At 31.6% G+C, this 16,729-nt stretch overlaps 1 protein-coding gene across 2 annotated transcripts; it reads right to left on the bottom strand.

Annotated features, from left to right (window-relative positions):
• Nucleotides 1-6,521: 6,521 nt before the first annotated feature.
• TGA10 (bZIP transcription factor family protein) lies at nt 6,522-16,159 on the bottom strand. Of its 2 annotated transcripts, none has more exons than XM_079071119.1 (11): nt 15,475-16,159; nt 15,144-15,277; nt 14,437-14,528; nt 14,196-14,324; nt 13,959-14,027; nt 13,798-13,857; nt 13,596-13,673; nt 13,389-13,467; nt 13,017-13,279; nt 10,779-11,018; nt 6,522-6,864 (listed from the first exon to the last, which is right to left on the bottom strand). In XM_079071119.1, exons 1-11 carry the CDS (start codon nt 15,798-15,800, stop codon nt 6,715-6,717), a joined length of 1,620 nt encoding a protein of 539 aa, XP_078927245.1. In that variant the 5' UTR covers nt 15,801-16,159; the 3' UTR covers nt 6,522-6,714. The 2 variants fall into 2 exon arrangements, with proteins under 2 accessions (XP_078927245.1, XP_078927244.1); XM_079071118.1 differs by having other exon boundaries at nt 13,017-13,288; nt 15,475-16,156.
• Between the last annotated feature and the right edge of the window lie 570 nt (nt 16,160-16,729).

The raw sequence follows: 16,729 nt of genomic DNA, 5'->3' as shown, positions 1-16,729 counted from the left end.
GTATAAGAAGATTGAAGGATGTTATTGAAATGATAACAAGAATCAAGAAATTATATCTGTTAGATCTTAGGAAGAACTAGTGATTATCACTTGGATATGATGAGAAAGGATGAATTTAACATGTTCTTGAGGAGAGAGGTTGTTCTTGGCTGATGATACTTGAGAGAAAAAGGTTGGAATTCTGTTTGAAAGTGCAGAAATAAAGTAAAAGTCGGCTGAAATCTATATATATGCGAGGGTTCACGGTCGTGAATCTCGTTCGCGGCCTTATGGCGGTTTGCGAGATTGCGGTCCGAAGCCATTCACGGCCTGAAGCCGGTCACGGCCTCGTTCACGGTCCGAGGTTCTTGGTCTTGTTCACAGCTGCGAGGCTGATGTCTGAAGGAACAAGAAAGAAAAGAAAGAATGGTTTTCGGACTTCTTGCTTTCACCTCATAAACATATAACACTTATAAAACATTAATCTAATCCATGTAGAATAGAATAAGATTTAAGTTGACTTTAGTTGACCGAAGTTTGACTTTGATTGACTAGGGTTGACTTTACAAGAAGAAAATAACAGGATGTTATAATTGTTCAAATGATAAGCCAAAGTTAACTAATCATAACAAGGTGGCAAGGAGTTGAGGATCGTGTCAATGGCCAACTCCTCGTTAAAATTCACATTTAGCCTCTCAAGGTGCTCCATGAATCTCTGCATCCTTTGCACGTGATTGCAGACTGACTCTCCTTCCTCCAAATTTCAAGCCATTAGGGCTTTGACGACCTCATACATTTCTTGACGAGCTCTCTTGTGAAACTTTACCACAAGATCTAAGTTCATCTCGTATGGCCAGTAGTCCTCATAGAACCTTTTCAACTCAGGAACCATGGTGGCAACCATGATGCAAGCAACCTTTGTTGCGTTGCCATAATGTTTCTTATAGGAGATGATTTCTTCAGGAGTAGCATTGGACTCATTGATTTCAATAAGTTGTTTTTCAAGGACATACTCTTTACCCTCGAATTGAAGAGACATCTTGATGTTTCATATCCAATCATTGTAGGTCGTTCCATACAATGTCACCTTGGACACTATCGAAAGTAGTGAGAAGTTCGAGTTACATGTGGGTGGAGGTTTGAGAAGCAGAAGCATCACCAGGAGTAGACATCTATAGAGAAAAAGTAGTTTTAGTTAGATGATATACATCCTTAATATTTTAATCCATAATAAATATTCAAGGCTAGGATCCAATATAACAATTCACAACTAAGAAGAGGGATTTCGTAATCTTATCGCGAATTTATGAAGGTATGTAAAACAATTCACCAATTTCAAACTACAAAATTCCTAGATCTTTTGAGATTCATTGAATCTTATCAATGACATGTTTAATCTCAGATTATGCTCTTCTATTTGTGACTGAGATGTCGAGGATCACAAACAAGATGTGAATAACCATGCAAATATGCTTGGCAACCTCGATTTCATTTATTATCTCTAATTAATGTGTCGGTTAACCACATATGTTCCATTAACAATGATAATTCTCAAAATGCCCATTACTACTCTTTATAGTCACTATTAGTGTGTCGGTTAACCGCACACGCTCCACTAACTACATATAAAGCATAATGTGTAATTTCATGGATTCACATACTTTTCACATTTTTCCTAAAGTAACTAGAGTGGGATTTATTAAAGAAAGTTCTAGTACTTTTATATCATTATCCTTATTAATGAGATTATGTCCTATCAAACCCGTTCGACTAATGACCCTCCACCATACAAGGGATCGGTGGGCGAGAGTGGACACCCAATGACGGTCATTTTACAGGCCGCTTCCTTATACCCCCTTATAGTATGGCTTCGTAAATGAAGCGTACTAGCAATTTGACTGACTTGTATTATACATATAATATATTAAACTTTTAATACTATATATATAATGTGTATTTTAAAACTTTTCTAAAATACTAGGTTTAATATTAAATTGTCGAAAGTTAATAAAAAAATTTAATTTAATTTAAAATTAAACCAATTATGATTTAATTTTTACCTTTTAATTAACTATTAATGAAATTAATTTAAATCATATGATGATTAAATAATTATTTATTATTAAACTATTAATCAAATAATTTAAATTTAATCCTAATCCAATCCCTACTAGATTTTTGAAAATTAAGGGTATTGGGATTTTCCAATTTTAATTATTCTATTTTAACCAATTAAAACAATAATTATCAAATAAGGAAACCCTAACAACCCTAGTGATTTTCGAAATCAAAGGAGGAGGCTACGGTTTCAAGAACCCTAACCCAAGTCGAAAATTCCAAGCCTTTGGGTTTAATTTCTATAACCCTTAATTTGATCTATTCAACTATTATGCATATTCAATTAAAAGCATTAGGATCTGATACTACTGTGGCGGAAAATAACTTAACTCTTAAGTTCACATGCAACCTAATTGGATCTATGTTTTCACTATTGAATGATATAATCTATGAACATCAAAGAACCCTATAGAGACCCAAGGATTATCAAAAATCATAAGAGGGTTAGGGTTTACATACCTTTTGATTATTCTTATAAATAACCAATGAAATCCTTCTTCAAAAGCTCTTGGAAGCAAACACCAAAAATCTCGTGCCTCTGATGGTTCACACTAAAACCCTAGAAACTAAGGAAACTTGAAGAGAGAGGAGTGGGGAGGCAATTTTTGGCTATTCTCTTGAAAGGAGGAGTGGCCGAAAATTGAAGGGCTAGAGCCCTAATTATAGTTGCACAAGGAAACCCTAGAAACCCTAATTTGAATATAATACTATTATTTCAAATTAGGTAATTATTCAATCTCCTAGTTATCTTTAAGGGATATTCTATAAACCCTAGAATATGCCTCCAAAACCGTCCACCACCTTGGGGAAGGTTTTGAAACCCATTTGTTCAACTATTGAACAATTACAGCTTAGGTCCTTGCACTTTTAATTAATCCAATTAATCCCAAAATTAATTACTGATTAATTCTTAATTAAATAATATTATTTTTAATTAATATATTATTCTCATAATGTATTAATAAATCATTTATTGATATTTATCAATCATATAATAAATCAATAAATCAGTCTCTCTCTAAAAGTCATCATATTCAATTACCAGATTTGAGAGCAACCCAAAAAGACTTTGCTATAATTCAAGTGTATACCACTTTAGTTATTGGCTTAGACACCTAATACAACAGTCTCCCACTTGGATTAGTCTATAACTACAATTGTAAGTATAACTTTTAAATTTAAAAGCAAATGGTGCTTCCCAAAGCAACTCCAATCTCTGATCTAATCAGACATCGGTCCTAAGATAAATGATCAAATATTCTTTCATTCTATAGGATATCGTATGGACATGAGACATGGATTATAATCAATCTCTTGTCCAAATTATGTTTCCCGATTTCCTGATTTGTGATGACCTCATAAGACTTACTAATTGAACACATCAATTTAGTCTTGGTTGGGTCCAACACTATAAATCAACACCAACTCACTGAAGGCCCAAAGATATCACTTTTCCCGTTAGGGAAAAAGGAACGAATAAACTTTGACTTATATGCTTGTATCCTTACTCACCAAATCATACATGACACTACGTTTTATAACATCTTGTTACTGATGCATTTTCGCAATACCAATGCACAACTTACTTGTAAATTACAACTCATATATCTCCGTTCTAAGAATATAAGATATTATCGTCTTAGAATTACTCGTGATATAATCCATGAAGTAATTCCCTAAGCGTGAGTTTATTGAATACTTAAAAACTCCATTTTCTAAGTACTCATGAATGTTGTAGCCTCACAATTGCTATGTCTAATATCTTTAGACAATTTACAATCCAATTCATGATAGTCTTCATTCACTACTTACTTCCTAAAGTATGAGGGACTGTGGATTTGCGAATAATCAAATCATTCAGGAAGTAAAACATGCAAATCGAACCACAAGAATAAATAATTGACAAGGGTAGTATTTGATGCAACGACACAAGAATACTCTGATAGGGTGTGAAACGAAGCTTTATTCGATGCAACATGATGCGATGCGCTAGGGGTGGAATTGGTACGGTGCGATATTTTTTTCTCCAAACCGTGTACCGTACCAACTATAGTTGGTATAATATTTTAGCTACCAGTATCGTACCAAGTGTACTTGGTACCAATTAATTTGGCTACCAACAAATTTGTTTGGTATATATTGGTATTTGGTATATACCAAAAAATTTAACTAATATGTACTATACATGAATATAAGTTGAATTTGTGGACATTTGGCGGTTGCTTCACTCGCTTCTGGTAGTTTTTTTTTTGAAAACCACTAAAAGGATTAAAAGAGGTTCATCCCTAGCAAGTTGCTAGAGGAAACAAATGGTAACAGTACAAGTACAAGGAATGAGAGGTTAGTATTCCTTTTTAAGTTTTAATGTATGTATCACCGATATCGTGCACATCAAACAATAAGTATCAAGAAATTTGTCGGTCAATGTGTTAGTTTAGTAATTCTAAGACTTGTTAGTTGTTATTCTAATTAAAAATGAAGATATGAGAACTCATATTTCTTTGTATTTATGAATTGATATATATATATATATATATATATATATATATATATATATATATATATATATATATATATATATATATATTGGTTGGTACGGTAAAACCGTGGTATTCAAAATTTCATACCGTTACCGTACCAAGACTACTTAATTGGCATGGTATTACCAGCCAAACATATTGGCTACCAAACAACTTGGCTACCATTTTAATTGGTTCGGTTGGTAACATGTTGGTTGGTTCTCTGTGGTACATATTTACCAGCCCTACGATGCGCCACTGTGAAACATCCATGGTGGGGATGGGGATGTTGGTTTAGCTTATGATGTGTTAATAATTGGGTTTGTGGGTGCATTCATTGATAGTGTGATGTTGTTTTCTTTAATAAAACATGCTAGTTTCCTACAATCTTTAGTTTCATGACCAGGAATATTGCGGTACTGATGGTAGCTTGAGTTTCTATTACCTATATGAAAATTGTTATTGTTGCCACTGGAAAGTCCTTGACAGCATGGTGGTCAGGTTCCTGTGTTATTAAACCTGGTTAGAGGGCGAGTGTCATTGTCAGACCTGTGTGATTGGCATTTGGAATATTTTTAGGTGTGGTTCACTGTGGCAATGAGAGGTACTGGTTGAGTTTCTTTCAAGGATCTTTCATCATCAACTAGTTTGTCATATAAATCGGGAAAAGTGATGGTGTTTCTCTAATTTTTAAGGCAGAGGAGATCTACGTATAGTCATCACAAATTGACTTAATATGTGGACAACTAGGTCTTCTTCATCAACAAGGCTCTGTGCTAGGGTAAGTTCATCAACAATGTGTTTCATGTCATGTAGAAATTCGGTGACAGATCTTGCACCCTTAGGGTTATTAGCAAGTTGAGATTTTAAGGAGATGATGCATCGTTGTTATAGCTATCTGTCAGTCGTTTGAATGCTTGGTGAGATGTCTCTGCGGAGGAGACAATCGGTTGAATAGTATCGGGTGCCTTATATTGAAGATTACATGGTTGGAATGTATTGGTTGAGTTTCTTTCAAGGATCTTTCATCATCAACTAGTTTGTCATATAAATCGGGAAAAGTGATGGTGTTTCTCTAATTTTTAAGGCAGAGGAGATTTGTGTATAGTCATCACAAATTGACTTAATATGTGGACAACTAGGTCTTCTTCATCAACAGGGCTCTGTGCTAGGGTAAGTTCATCAACAATGTGTTTCATGTCATGTAGAAATTCGGTGACAGATTTTGCACCGTTAGGGTTATTAGCAAGTTGAGATTTTAAGGAGATGATGCATCGATGTTATAGCTATCTGTCAGTCGTTTGAATGCTTGGTGAGATGTCTCTGCGGAGGACACAATCGGTTGAATAGTATCGGGTGCCTTATATTGAAGATTACATGGTTGGAATGTACACAATTACAGGAGTAATGCTAGGAACTATTATTGGTAACTTTCTATATATTTGACTTTACATATGAAGACATTTGACTATACAATTGAAGTGACAATCTCTAAAATGGGTTTTGATAACCCATTGGGCTCGATATCCTTAATGTAATTTCTCTTTGTTGTTAAAAAACAAAGATGGATGGCTAGTATAGCAAGCCAACAACCTCTAAAACACGGGTGCAATTTTTGTTTCAAGAGCACCCACTTCCTGAAAAATGACAAGATGTCCTTTTTACTTGGATAAATTTCGAGAATATTATTGATGAAGGATTACCATGCATGCAACTCACTTCCTAGAAACGCAATGGGACTATCGTGCACATTGCTATTGTTATTTCTTGTTCCAAAACAACTTTTACCTTTAAAAACTTGGTTTGACTTGCTACAGGGGTTGATTAAATATAAACTGTGCAAGTTATAAAAGCAAATAGCACGTCCCCATTGCAGCAGAAGAGGTTAAAATCGCAGCAGAGAGAGCAGTCTACAACATATACTTCCATATTTTTAAAATCTAGTTACGGGACTTCTGTCTATCTATACATCTCTCTAGATAAAGGATGCAAAGTGAACAAAAAAAACGTCATAAAGTACTTAAAAAAAAGGGCGAAAAAAGAAAGAAAAAAACTAGAACCAACTGAAAGACAAGATCGATGGGTTGCTTTTTTTCTCCTAATCTTGTCGAGGGCGTGCCACCCAAAGAGAGCTGAGAGAGCGAAGGCGATGGAAGTGCTCAGCCACTGCTAGCAAACTCCTGGCTGCCTGGCGAGTTGTCAGGAGTTGGAGTACATGATGAATTGTCTGGCGTCGCAAATTATCAGCCTGTAATTAAGGTATTATTAGTTGTAGTTAGTCTGTAAATAGATATAGTTTGAAGAAGCTGACGAATAAAATAAATTAAAACTTTCATTCTTGAATGTCATTTTCACGTAGCATAAGCAGGCCTGATCATATAATTAGTCATAAATTATCTTTTTTTTTTAAAGAGAGTCATAAATTATCTTACTAATTAATACGTTGACATTTTACAAGAGAGATTGTCAATTTGTCATAGTGAGTGGTCACATTGTCAAATGAGCTCAAATATTTATATAATCATTTTCAATATATATTTCTTTTAGATGATTATGAATTTTGTTGATCATGTCTGTGTGTGAAGTTGCTAATGGAACATGGAAAATGTGAGTTTTTCTTCGCTTAGCTGGATATGAGTGGCAAATTTTTGGACATAAGTTCAACCTTTGGTAGTTATTCTAGATATTGAAAGTAGGTAATTGTATATTGAGTTGATGTAAAATAAGGAAATTGCAAAACATAATTTATACAACTAGAATAACATGTCATTAGCATAAGGCCTACAACAGTAGTCAAATAAAATATTGTTTTTAAACTATTACCTCCCTTCATCTAATCTGCATAAAATATTTAAATAAATAAATGGTACAATATGTAGTGGAAAAAGAGAAGATATGCCTTAAATTGATAGATCAACTTATTATTTTCTCATTGATCAATTGACAGGGTAAGTTGTTTAATATGTAGCAAATAAAGTCAGACAAACCTTAAGTTTATGGATATTAGTTTAAGAATTTCATTTTATTAATACGTGACCCATTGCTGGCTACGTGCCATCAAATATGTTAGAGGAACCAACTTTGGTTTAAAAAAATTCTAAGAAACTAATTAAGGGCAGAAAGAGTCTTCAGAAACACAAATGGATGATAAAATCTTGAGAAAGGGAGGAACAACAATTTTTATATTTTTTGAACAGCAGAAACATCAATTTATTTAACAAACATTTAAACATCAATTTATTTAACAAACATTTAATTCTATCTCATGTGTTTAAGGAGTATATTTACTACACAAATAATAGAAATGATTTTCAGTTTAATATAAAAAACTACAAAAAGATTTATCCAAAGCTACCATAAACCGATAGTATATATATGACGTGTTTCGCAAAACTAGCTAGTAGCTAGTAGTTAAAATTATAGTTTTTATTTGTTATATGAACGTTTTGCAAAAATAGCTGGTGCTTTTGAAATGTATAAAATTACTTAAAATGACAACTTGTATAAAAGATAAATATGTAAATATATTTTTAAAGGTGATTCTGAAAATTGATTAGGGCGTGTTTGGTAAAACGTTCAATTTAACCAAAAAGTTTTGTTTGGCCGTATGAGATTTTAGATTTTAGTTTAAACAAAACGTTTAAAATCTAAAAACTCTTCATGTTGCGTTTAAAAAAAGTTATTGAGCATTTTGATTTCCAAAATTGACATTAAAAATGTATTTATATATTTATCTGTTTGAAACAATTGTTCTATTATGTAAATTTACACATTTCAAAAGCTTTCATTTACTTTTGTCAAACACTTAGATTATGTTTGGCGCGCCACAGCTGGTTTAGTTTTTAAGTTTTTTAAGTTGTCATGTTGGCAAGACAAAAAGTAGTCTATACGCTAGCTTTTTAAAAAGCTATTTAGTATAGTTTTTTATGATCTTTTTAAAAAAATTTCAAATATACCTCTTAATTAATTATAGAAACAAATTTTTTTTAAATGTTTTTTTATGTTATTTTATCTTTCAGCTAGTTTTATTAAACATTATTTTTTCTCAGCTATCTTTTCCGTTACAAGCTAGCTTTTTATTTAACAGCTAGTTTTTCAGCTATTAGTTATTTTTTCAGCTAACAACTAGCTTTTCAACTAACAACTAGTTTTTTAGTTGGTATGTCATATATAGCCTTATATAACATATAAAAGCTACAGCTTCCAACTATTAGTTACCCGCTACCAGCTAGTTTTGCCAAACACAACCTAAAAAGCTAAATAGACTTTTCTTAAATGCTACATGAAGTAGCTTTTGATTTGAAGTTTTTTTGTTTAAACTAAAAGTTAAACGTTCGTAATCTCAAACAGAACTTTTTGTTTAAATCGATCTTTTTGTTAAAAGCTGAAAACTAGAAATCCTCAAACGCTTGCGGCAAACACGCCCCATAGTATCTTAGACTAAAAATTATATCCAAAAAAGAGAAGGATTAATAGTAGAAGTAGATGTAGCTTTTGGAACTAGTAGCTTGATGTTGTAATTTTAAGAACATCCACAATAAATAAATAAATAAAAACTCAATTAAAAAGATAATACAATGCTCATAATCACAATTATTTTTGAAGGATGGTAATATCATTAGATAACCACTATTGACACAATAGTGAGAAAAAATTGAAGCTATTGAACCAATTGATCATATCAATAAAATGATATGTTTCTTCTACATATGATTTTAAATCTATATTTATTGTAATTATAATCTATCGTTATATAGAAAAAAAAAAGTTATAAAGTACAAAAACATATATATGGAAGTTGGTTTTGATGTTATTGAAGTAGTTGTACTTTTTTATTATAGGGTTTAGTGTGGGGATGGTCTAATTTGTTGGTGAAAATCAAATGATATTGAAAATGACATCATGTAAATATGGGCTTTCGGATATCCAATGATGGGGATTGGGGATGTTTGTTTTTTTTGGGTCCACTCCACTCTCTTTAAACACAACGATCACCATGCCCCTTTTCCAAAACTAGGTCAAGCAAATTACCCTTTATCTCATATTCATGCATGCCATGTCTCATGATTCGTATTCTGTTTTCTGTTCTTAAATCTCAATCAACTATTCAACTACAATTATTACAGTTGCTAAAAAAAGTTGTAATAATTACAAATCGAATGAGGTAGTTTAATTATATAAGTAGACAATTCACTGTTAGGTACGAATTTGTGAGTTTTCTTTTATTTAAAATATTAAATTTGTATTGGTTATGTTAAAAACTAACAATTACATATCCGTATGCCCTTCGAATTTGCTACTTGCTAATCGTTGTGGCCTTTATTTTTATATATTTATTTGTCGTTTCCAAAAAAAAAAATTACATATCCTTATATTTAGAGTGGCTTTACAGTGGTTAATGGTTTACATTAACATGTTTTAATATTCGTCTTTTTTTTTAATATACATTGAAGCTTATTTAATACAAAACAAAAGTATTAAATATAAAAAAATATTATATTTTTTAATATCAAGTAACAAATTAACGAAAAAAATCCATACCATCCTCGGACATGATTTGTCTATTAATGAAAACCAATCTTTAAAAAAACCCAACTCTTCATTCATCGAGAATTCAGTCGGATTGACATTAATAATATTAATAATAACGATGTCGACGATGATAAAAGAAATTCTAATACAAACTTTATATGGATTTCATAAAACTGCAGTTTTGACAAACGAAGAGCAAAAAAACTAATAAATTTAAGACCTTAAGAGAAAGTACGTTTTTAATCAAGGAATTGAGCAATATGTAAAAGTTAAAGATTTATATTTTGTCAATGATTAGTGATTGGATATTTTAATCAAGTCAATGAGGGGATGTGGATATAGGACCAAATGAATCAATACATGTGCCAACTGTAAAATTAGGGTTTCCCATTTCATTTAATTTTATCTAATTTTAAAGTCACATATAATTGATGGACCGAAGGAGCAGGTTAATAATCTGTTGGAGTAGGTTCCCTAACCAAAGACTGTTAGTAACATATTCTCATCCATGGACCCACATATATTTTGCACTTTGAACTATATAATCATATATAAAGAACAACTTTTTGCTGTGATAATTAATTATATATATAGATACTATATATCTTGGAAAATAGATAGATAGTGTACCTGTAAAACGAAACTTTCTAGGGTGGAGAGCTTGTTCATGGCTGCAGCCATTTGACCCATGTAGTTAGCCATGTTTGTAGGTGAACTTAGAGCATCAGAAGCAATGGTATCAGATAAAGATTGATTTAGTGCATCGAGCCCTTGTGAAAGTGCTTCTTCGGCTTCTTGTGTAGCTTGTTGCACTTCACATATCGCCATTAGTTGTTGCTCAGTTAATGGCTCGATTTGACCAAGAATTATCTATAGATTAAAATTCCAACAACCCAAATAATTAAGGATTGATTGCACAGTAAATTTTAGGCACCATGGTAACAAGTAATTGTGTGACATTCAATATGGTCTTTTAATTTTCTTGATATATATTAAAGAACTTTATAAGCAATTTGGTATTCATATATAATTAATAAAACATTAGTATATATATATATATATATATATATATATATATATATATATATATATATATATATTAGTTTATATGTATTCTAAAAAGGAATCAAATGGCCATGTCTTCTAGGATGGATTCATATATCCATACAAAAGGTACAAGTACGAGAAGTAACATGATACAAATTTGTGAAAATGCAATTTCCTCTTTCCAAATATTTTGTTTGGAAACATGTAGAGAGTGAGAGGATACAGACACAACACAGAAAACACACAAGAGTGCAGAAGTTGTAGTGACAGACATGGGCTTTTTAGCACAGTTTGGAATAATACCTAACTCATCCTACAATGGAAAAAACCCCTTCGTCATCATTGTAATTATTCACTCTGTGTCACCTTCACTTTTACACACACACACACACAAACAGAGTGTATAAGTACAAGCAAACAACAGCTTGCAGTACTCATGGAAATTAACTGCTTCCTATACTTCCTGGAGTATCTCATCATATCAACTCTTCTTACAATTTATTGTCATCCTTTCTACTTATGGTATAGCTATTTCACATAAATTAGAGATTGTTTTTCATAAACTATGTCCATAAACTATGTCTATATTTTAATAAAATAAAGCCAGTTTTATCCATTAAAAAAGAATATTTCACTTTGACATGTATTTTAATGCAATTGTTTGATTGTTGCTAATATTTCTAAAATTCTAGTTGTAAAAAAAAAAATTAAAGAAGCTAATTGACAAAAAATAAAAGATATTATTCCAATTAATTATTAATGAATGAAAAAGTATTAACTATTATTCAAAACTTCAAATTTATTGTTTAAAAAAAATTAAAACTTAAAACACGGTTTCATTTTTTTAACAACTTAAACTAAAAAAATATTTTATTTTTTTCTTTACGAATTAGATAGTCAGTGATTCACACATAATAATTTTGTTACATAATAACTTATGTTTATAAAGTTGTACAATATTCAAAAGGATTATATTATACAATTTTCCTTATTTATTTTAAAAAATTTCTAACCAAATCTTACAATGGTTATTCCGAGAAATATAACCAACAAATCTATTAATACATTGTTATATATATACACTTTTCTAATAAGACATTTATCAACTAGAAAGTCGATTTGACAGTGGTGTTATCTATGTATTTATCTTATAGTATCTATCTTATATAGTGATTTTTTTTAAAACAAATGCATTAAATATACATTCTAGCTTCTAAACAAGAATACCAACAGTTAATTATGTCATATATATATATATATATATATATATATATATATATATATATATATATATACTTATACTACATTTCACTATACTTATACTATATATATATATATATATATATATATATATATATATATATATATATATATATATATATATATATAATGACCTTTTATCCAAATAATAACTTTTTTTTACCTTATTTCAGTTAAATAAGTTTGAACTTTTATACATTATAATCTCTAGAGGATGATTAGTTTAATTTGGTAAAAATATATTTTATAAATAATATATTAAAATTTTAATTTGTAACCTTAATTATATCAAGTTAAATAAAAATAAATTAAAATATCTCAAACACATACACGATAAAATGTGTGGTTGCACATACTGGGGACCAGAGTGTCCTCTTTTAGAAGGTTTCACTGCAACACTTTCACACTTTTGACTATTCTTGTGGCATTTTGAGGATCATGTACCATGCTTTCTCTCTCATTTTAGTGTTTTATATTTAGGGTTCTTATTTGCTTTTGTGTGTGTTTGTATGTATAGAGATATGTGTCTATATGTATTTATGTATGGAGATAAGTTTAAACCTTGATGAGCTCAGATGGTCGAAACCCTCCAATCCACATGAAGCACCGCTCAGCAGGAGTTTTCCAGGTACCGGAGATGATGTGGAAAACATCAGATTTAGCAACGATGCTCTTCAGATTCATCACATCATCAATACGTGCTATGCAGTTATCAACATAGATTCGGAGCTCGTTTTCTGGCAAGTGTTCTTGAACTGCAGCTTGAAGCTCACACATTTGACGATGGTAGTCCTCCAGCCACCTTGCATACTCCATGTCAAAAACTGCAGCATCTATTATAAGTTTTTTTTCATAAGTCATGAACAAGCCTTCAAAGATCAAATTAGTAGATCAGTAATTGATGATCGTTTTTAGTTAACTTTGTTATCGTACCTGAGCTTATGTTGCTCATGCCAAGAGGAACACCTTGATCAGCTCCAAGAACACCACCGCCATTACCAAGATAAACCCCCTAAAATTACAATACAGAAACAAAACATCACAAAATTAACCCATGAATCTTAAAAAATATAAAGGTATAACCCATGCATTTAAGTAGAATTTATTTTCTAGAAAACAATTAAAAAAATATATAATCACCTGAGCTCTCGCTCTTTGCAACTCTTGTTCCAATTGGGTAAGTTTAATTCTGCTTGATTCTAGCTGCTGAACATAAGCCTGTAAAAGGAACACAAAACGATGCACGGAAATTCATGGAAGATTAATTTATATTACCGAGGTGTAACAAACATTTGTGAAACGTATACAGACAAAATTTTTCTCTTTTTCATAAATTTCATACCTTTTTTCTCAGCCTGCTTTTTCTTGCTGCCTCTCTATTCTGAGCAAGTCTCCTCAATGTCTGCTTAATAAGATCAAACATGTTAAACGGTTCATTTCTTACATTTTTAGTATTGAAATTATTTTCTTCTTTTTCACAAATTAAAATCAATAATAGAGAACCTTAGGATCCGGTGTTTTCGGGCGATTCTGATCTGAACTAGTTGAAGGCCCTTTCTTGTTTCCCTCGTTCTACATCAACAGTGAAAATAAAATAAATGAATCAAGTATAATTATACAAAATATGATGAAGAAGTATAGTGAAACCCATATCTTGTATATACAAGATAAGAAATTTTATATGTATAAGTTGATAAATAAACACTTAAAAGAATACGACAAATTAAGAAGTATGGTTACCTTGATAGCTTTAGAGGATTGAGGGGCAGGTGGAGGAGCATCCTTTTTGTGGTTGGCAATGTTATCCATAGACTGCTCCGATGGTCTTCTTGAACCACTGCTTGATGGAGAAACTAATCCAGTAGTTGCCTACCAAATACACAATTACAAATTCATTTTTCAATAAATTAATTTGATCAATCAACAATTAATCTACTATATATTAAAAAAGAAACAATCTTTATTGTTTAGAAAATGATACCTTAGTAGTAGAGGTCGAAGGGTCTACCACATGCATCGGTTGGGAAGGGAAGATGTTCAAAGTTGGAGGTCTCATACCAGATGCCGAACCCTCTGCAAACATTATCAATTTTAATGAATCTTCAATAATTAAATATATTTGGTTTTTAAATAAGTTTAATTGATAGGGGTGAACTGATACAACATGAATTAATCAACAAAAGTTATAGACGGGTTCGGAAAAAAGGTATTTGATTATTTCGCTCGTATTTTATTGATAATTACTATAAAAATTAGTAGCTAGGGGAAAAGAGAAAAACATAAAATCGTTGTTAAATTTTAATTAATTTTCATCTACGACAGTGAAAAATAATTCTTGGTGGAAGATATATAATTAATTAGAGTTACGATGACAAAGATTGTCTTGGTGCATGTTTATGGTCCGAATCTTGAAACAAGAAACCTTCTATACGAAACAGATGGACCAAAAAAGGTTTGAAACAAGAATATTGTTTGGAAATTAAGTAAACATAAGTTGTTTTTATATAAGTGAAGGGTTAAGAAGATCTTTTGGTTTCTTCAAAGAAAGGATCTGGTCAAAGCAAGTACCATCAGATCATATTCCCTGAAGAACATGCTTTTCTTATGATAAAAAAAGAAAGTTTTTTGAGAGAGAAAGAAGAGAGAGAGATGAATATGTTTTATTTTAGAGGATATGATCGATCTCACGTCTTTGATGATCTTGGATAGAAGACAGTGCTGCAGAGGGATCACCACCAGTAGCAGCTTGTCCTTGGTCGCCGTAGAGAAAAAGTGCTTGATCTAAATCAGCCAAATCATAAGGCCCACCGCCATCGCTTCTCCTGCATAATACAAAATCAAATGGAAAATTAGAACATGTAAAAACAAACACAAAAGTTTACTCTTTTGTTGCTTTTCTAAGCTCCTACAATTACTGGGTGTATAACACTCTCATTAATTAAAGCCACTAGTGATATATACACGTATGTGTAAAATTTGATGATCAAAAGAAGAAAATTAAAGGGTTTCAAATGATCACATGATATTTTCGTTGGTGGTGGTGGGATTGGTCGAGGGCATGGAATGATTGACCATAGCGAATGATATCTGATTGCTATCATGGTGATGATGTTCTTGATGTTGGACAAACTGTAGTTGGTGATGAGGCTGCTGATGATGGTGATGATGATGTTGTTGTGGGTCTAAGAAAGTGTTGGTTGATGTATTTGAATAGCCTTTGTTGGTGGTAGCCATGATATTCGTCAAAAAGGGAGGGTTTTTGGTCTTTTCTTGGTGGTCTTGAGGTGGCGGTGAAGGGTAGTTTTGATGATGACGACGATGGTCTTCACCTCTCTCAAAACTCATATGTGTATAATTACCAATCTCCCCCACATCTATACATGTACGGATAAGTCTCTAGAGGGGGTGGGGTGTTGAAAGAAATTCAAGCATGAATTGAATGCTAAAGATGAAAAAGACAAACTACTAAGCTATTTTTATCGCTTCCCATCTCTCTTTATCTATCTATCTCTCTCTCTCTATCTCCCTCTCTCTCTCTCTCCTAGTGTTATTAGAACATTAAGTTGCTATCTGGAACCCAAAACCCTTTTCTTGCTTCTCTCTCTAAAATATTTCAATCGGCAAAAACCAGCAACGACCTGGAGATAGAGAGGAGAGAGAATGATAGGGAGAGAGAGACACTTTATGGCTTGCTTGTCCGACCATCTTAAAGTTGTAGGAGTTAAATGACCGAAATGCCCACTCGGTCTTCGAATTTGATGATTCAACTAGTGTTTTCTAACATAAAACATGTTTTATTTGGTCAACATCAGGGGTACTACGAGAAGGATAAATTAGTTAACAACCCTTTTAACAACATTTGTTTATTAACAACCCTTGAAAGTAAACGTAGTATTTAGGCGGAAGTTGACAAGTAATCTAATTAAGTTATACTACCAATCTTTTAGTTAATTTACTATTTTGTGATGTTGTAAAATATTTCGTATACAACAAAAGCGAAAAAACTATGCAAATATATTTATATAAAAATATAAAATATATATTAAGATTCTCATAAAAATACCAATATATCAATTTAATCTAAAATTATTTATATTAATCGTCATAAATGCTTAGATAACAAACAGATTAATTAGAGAAATAGTTGAAGAGAAACAAAAAAGTTGTTACTTTTTAGGAGTTTTTATTTTTAAAATTATTAATTGTTTTATAATAGCTGTTATTCATGATTTTACTTATTTTATATCCTCCAAAAAATATTAAGATGTTCAATG

The sequence above is a fragment of the Lactuca virosa genome, chromosome 9 (assembly GCF_052849685.1).
Source record: "Lactuca virosa cultivar CGN04683 chromosome 9, Lactuca_virosa_CGN04683_v6, whole genome shotgun sequence".
In the NCBI taxonomy this organism is placed as follows: domain Eukaryota; kingdom Viridiplantae; phylum Streptophyta; class Magnoliopsida; order Asterales; family Asteraceae; genus Lactuca; species Lactuca virosa.
Note: the sequence above shows the minus strand (reverse complement) of the source record. Positions and strands in the feature narration are given on the sequence as shown.

What these genes read in the sequence shown, in the direction of transcription:
- TGA10 (XM_079071118.1), bottom strand. Translation starts at nt 15,800, where the DNA reads ATGAGTTTTGAGAGAGGTGAAGACCATCGTCGTCATCATCAAAACTAC. An exon ending in CTTCGACCTCTACTACTAAG is followed by an intron (nt 14,325 to 14,436) that starts GTATCATTTTCT and finishes TGTATTTGGTAG; the next exon opens with GCAACTACTGGATTAGTTTC. An exon ending in GACCATCTGAGCTCATCAAG is followed by an intron (nt 11,019 to 13,016) that starts GTTTAAACTTAT and finishes TTTAATCTATAG; the next exon opens with ATAATTCTTGGTCAAATCGA.